General features: G+C 32.1%; 1 protein-coding gene across 1 annotated transcript in view; it reads left to right on the top strand.

Moving 5' to 3' along the window:
• The window catches only part of LOC118742489 (calcium and integrin-binding family member 2), a 16,404-nt gene continuing 11,157 nt past the window's right edge, over window positions 1-5,247 (top strand). Inside the window, exon 1 of the mRNA XM_036474608.1 lies at window positions 1-284. Coding sequence (XP_036330501.1) covers window positions 68-284 — 217 coding nt within the window. The 5' untranslated portion in view covers window positions 1-67. The remainder of the gene's footprint in view (window positions 285-5,247) is intronic.

The raw sequence follows: 5,247 nt of genomic DNA, 5'->3' as shown, positions 1-5,247 counted from the left end.
TTACTTTTTTTCGCTTAGCGTTCATAAACGTTTTCGTGAGCTGCGTCCCGATTTGGTGCCACGCCAAATGACCGAGGGCCAAGCATCCAGTGTCAAGGTGCCGTGCGAATGCATCGAGAAGATGCCCGAACTGCGCGAAAACCCCTTTCGACGGCGCATCTGTGAAGCCTTCTCACGTGATGGTCAGGGCAATTTATCCTTTGAAGATTTCCTCGATGCATTGTCTGTGTTTAGCGAGCAGGCGCCGAGAGACATTAAAGTTTTTTATGCCTTCAAGATTTACGGTGAGTTCGTGCAGCGCAATTGCGCCCTTTCTTTTGTTTGTTGCTAATGCTGCTGCAGCTGTTGCTGTTTTGTGTTGCGGCTTTGTTGCTATGATTGCTTTGTTGTGTTTGCCAACGAATTATTGTGGACAACAAATTAATATACTAGTAGAAGTAGCTGTTGTTGTGAACGCCATTTCGGCGAATTTACTTATATTATCTGCTGTGCTTGAGTTTGTTCTTGCGGCTATTGTCTAGGGTTTTGTCATATACATACACATACATACATATATCCATTAGGGTGCCTCACCAAAAAAAAGTTGCACTTTTTCCACCGGAATTATATAATTTATTATATTTTAAGATATCCGCTAAAATATTTTTCGGAAAAATATTCGATTTGCAAAGATATTCTAAGCTTAAATCTCTTCTATCATCCGAAGTGATTTTTTAGAAAAAAAAACGTTTGTCAAAACTTTCTAATAAATATGTTCATATAAAACATAAAAAAACTATATTCTTGCAGGTACTTTAAAATCAATTTTCTGAAATATTTTTGCAAAAGACGCAAAATATAATAGATTTTATGAATCCGATGGAAAAACAGTACCGATTTTTTTTTTATGGAGAGTGACGCACCTTAATATACATACATACATGTTTTGGCTTATATTTGTGTTTTATCTTTTGGTGTTTGCTGTTTGTTAATTTTTGGTTTTCAGTACTATTTACATACATACCTAACGGCGCTTTGCTGCCAAATGGGCGCGACCTAGCTGTCTGTTGAGCAGCTGATTTTGGAACTTCACCACGCATACTCATATATATGTACATATATACAAAACAATATTTGTCTTTCGGTAGTCATGTGTGCTTTTGACATTTGAATATGCTTTGTTTGAAATTTAGTGTTCACAAATTTTTTGTTTGCTGTTTTTATTGTGACTTTCGGACAGCAGCTTCGGCACAATCTCTACCATCTATATAATATATTTACCCTTCTTATTTTTCGCTTTTTATGTGCACATGTACATATATAGCCACATACATATTTGCCTACGTACATTCATATATGTATAATGAAATAGTTAAATTGTAGTTGTGTGATGATTTTCCCTTTTGACGGAGTTCAAGGATACACTGCTTTTATGTATATGGATGGGTACATATGTATCTATGTGAACCGACCGAGTAGACACACTATTCAACACAAATAGCAAAAAATATAATTTTTTTTTGTACTGCACGCATACGCTTTTAATTAAACTTATGCGCATGGAGAAATTTGTGCTCCCTAACGTTATCCACGGCGTATGATGAACAGATAAATACGCTGTTACAAATCTTAATTTGACTCTTTATTTTAGGCAAAAAGCTAATTTTTTCTAGTTTTGGGTTTTTCTAGTTTGGTTAAAATGGCAATGAAGAGGCTATACGCGTAGATCAAAATAGATGTGTGAAAACAAATAAAAATTATTAATAAATTTGAATCGGTTAAGTTACGTTGGAATGGAACAGCTAGAGAGAAATGCTTCCTCCTCTTCTCTTATGTAGAGAAATATTGCGACCCCAGTGGCACTTAGCGATTAAACTTTTAGTCGGAATATTTTCTTTCAAGGTGCTGGCATGTCAGGGCAATCACAGAATCCATCGTACCTTCGATTTTCATTAAATCTACGAATCACGGAATCCGAATGGCTATGGACGTAAATTCGAAATTCGTATAGAGCCTTCATTGAATCCGTTTGTAATGAAGATTCGTACAGATACTCTATGACGAGTTTATGCTGTCGGAACAAAATTTAAAATCGTGGAAAAGGCTGCATTATTGTTATTAATAATAGCCGTGTTTTTTACAGGCATATACATCTACGATTAACGTGTAAAAAAAAAATCATCTACAATTTCCATTTCAAAACAAGTAATTTTGATTTTATCGACAACATAAAATTTTTCGCTTACAGCTCCATACAATTTTTAGGCGCAGATACGTATGCGTGTAAAAAACACGCCTAATAAATATTTAGTACACTCCAAATTTGTTATAATTTGATATAGTTCCATATATTTGTGTAAACGTAGACGTAAAATACCAATGCCATACATACATATACAGTGGCGGCAGAAATAATGGACTCACGTTACTTTGAAGAGTTTTGCTTAGATTTGTTTAGTTTATTTTATGTTAAGTATTTTTTTTTTTTATAAAAGCCTAGGTAGTTAAACAAGGAACATCATATAAATCCGACTTTTAAACTTTGAATAAAAATTATAAAAATTCGACAAATTTTCATCAAATTTTTAAACTTTTGATTCAGAATTTTTAGAAAAAGTTTTAGTATACAGTTTTGTAGCCCATCCAATTTAAGTATAATTAAGTGTAAGTTTCAAGTGGCTAGAAAATACCGTTGATTTTAGAGATTTTTTTTTTGTTTCAACAAATTTTCATCAAAATTTCAACTTTTTGAATTTTCTAAGCTTTAACCAAAGCCGTGTAAATCACAGTTTCAAACTTTGTTCAAAATTTAGAAAAATTCACCAAAATTTTCATAAAACATCAACTTTTTATTCTGAAATTTAAGAAAATTTTTTGGTATGTAGTTTCATAGCTCATACAATTTTAGTCTAATGAAGTGGAAGTTTCAAACGGCTAAAAAATCGTGATGATTTTTGAGATTTTTTTTCGGTGACGGTTTTTTGCACTTTTTTTTTCATATAAGTATGGATTTCTTATGGAATAAAACGCGGGAGACCGTCAGCAATAAAATTTCCAAATATCAACGCAAGTTTTTGTAAATTGCGGTTGTTATATTAAAAAACCCGAAAAAGTAGCCTCAAAAAAAAAAATTCTCAAAAATCTACGCGAATTTTAAGCCGTTTGAAACTTGCACTTAATTAGATTTAAATTGTATGGGCTATAAAACTGCATTTCCCTGCAAAAATTCAGAATACAAAGTTGAAATTTTGATGAAAATATGTAATATTTTTTTTTTTAATATTTCATCTGACTGAAGTTTGTTACACAGTGTGTTTCGAAACAAGGCTGCATGCAAACATGTATTTTATATATATATATGTGTATATATATACATGTATGTAAATATGTACATCAAAAATATATATGTCCATATATACACGCATCTTTGTCCATGCTTTGCTGTCCAGCATCATAAAAACAATGAAACAATAACAATTTCTCTTTAAGCAAATAACAAGCACATTTCCCTATTGTTTTCCTCAATTTTGCAAATATTGTTGCAGTCAAGTGGAAGGCTTAAAAAACAAAACTGGCACAATTTACAAGACAATCTGTATTTCTAGAATTAATACATATTTTATTAGCTAAAAAATAAAAGTGAATTTGAAAACAAAAGTCTTATAGAAACATTCCAATGTACCTAGGCAAAAAGTGGGGGAAAATCATATGTACATATGTATTTTATTATTTAAAATATTTTACAATTAGAGAACGTGAAATATGCTTAACGAGTATAGTTTCTTTAACAAGTTCTCAGAAAACTTCTATCTGCTATGTATTGGGCATGTGGTGTCAACAATTAGAAAAAATAAATAAATTTAAATAATTATAACCATATTGAACACAATAAGTCGTATTCAACAGTGAAACATTTGCTTTAAGATTGCATTGAAGCGCAGTGATTTAACATACGAAATTGTATATTTTCAAATTAGAAATAAATACAAACATTAGGGTGGTCCTTAAAAAAATCAAATGAGCGATTTTTTTTCAGTTTCACCCCTTCAATCGGTAATACCGCGGTCACACATATCACATACAAATTTTGGTCCCGATTGGAGACGGTTAAGACGTCTTCATAGGGTAATCTGAATTTTGACCCCTATGTGCCACGCCTTAACCGTCACCAAAGGGGGCCAAAATTTATAAATGATATCTTCGACTTAGGAAATCTGATGTTAAAATTCGCTTAATACATTTAAGGACCACCCCAACATACATATGTACATATTACTAACATGGTTCGAAGCGAAGATTTTGAAGCAATAAACAATTTTATCTCTAAATAATCATTAATAAAATGCATTTAATAGAGCTATCGTATTTCTTGTTGCAGGCGATTCCGTAGCTTTAACCTTAAAATATGCATTTCATAAATTTTCAAAATATTCAAAAGTTCATATTAAGAGTTCAATTTCGGTTCTATAAGGCAGCAAACATCACTCTTCGGACACAAAAAACGCCGAAATACATAAACTTAATATCGGGTCGTAGATTAGTCCATACCAGGTAATTTTCGCAATATATTGTATAAAATCAATTTTTTTATAAAAGGAAATTCTAATTTTAACAGAAAAATATTTTAAAAATAACAAATCTTTTGTAATTTTGTTCATCTGTATTAAAGCACGTTCTTTTCCCAAAAATCACGTTTACTAACGATGAAAATCGATGGTATTTATCCATCGTTTTAAAAAGTGAAATGCTGGAAATAATGTTACTCATACGCCATGTCGAACATGGACATACTCGCACATGACGCATGAGTACGGTGACCATCCGTCCTGTATTATACGGGACTGTCCTGATTTTTGACCAATTGTCCTGGTAATTTTTTACGCAATATGTTCTGTATTTCTTTCAATGTCGTATTCAGTGTTCGGCATTTCCACGGCTTGACAGCTCATTAAAATGGCGTGCCTATGAACCAGTTTTAAGTGATGTTGGTATATGATCGTAATTTTCTCCATAAACAGTTATGATTTTCAAATTTGAATGTCTGTGCTTCAAATTGGGGAACACATACAGTGTGCAAAATATAAATTAGGACTCAACGTCTCTTGTCCCAAAAAAAACCATATAAATCCAAATTTCCGACTTTTTGCAAAAACCATGAAAATTAATTCTGCGAAGTTTCGTTAAAATCAGAATCTTTACAAAAAATTTTATTTGCAGTTTTGTAGCTCATTAAAAATTAGTATAATAAAGTGCAACGTGCTGCTCATT

This window comes from Rhagoletis pomonella, unplaced genomic scaffold (assembly GCF_013731165.1).
Source record: "Rhagoletis pomonella isolate Grant_MI unplaced genomic scaffold, Rhpom_1.0 Rhpom_scaffold_00007, whole genome shotgun sequence".
In the NCBI taxonomy this organism is placed as follows: domain Eukaryota; kingdom Metazoa; phylum Arthropoda; class Insecta; order Diptera; family Tephritidae; genus Rhagoletis; species Rhagoletis pomonella.
Note: the sequence above shows the minus strand (reverse complement) of the source record. Positions and strands in the feature narration are given on the sequence as shown.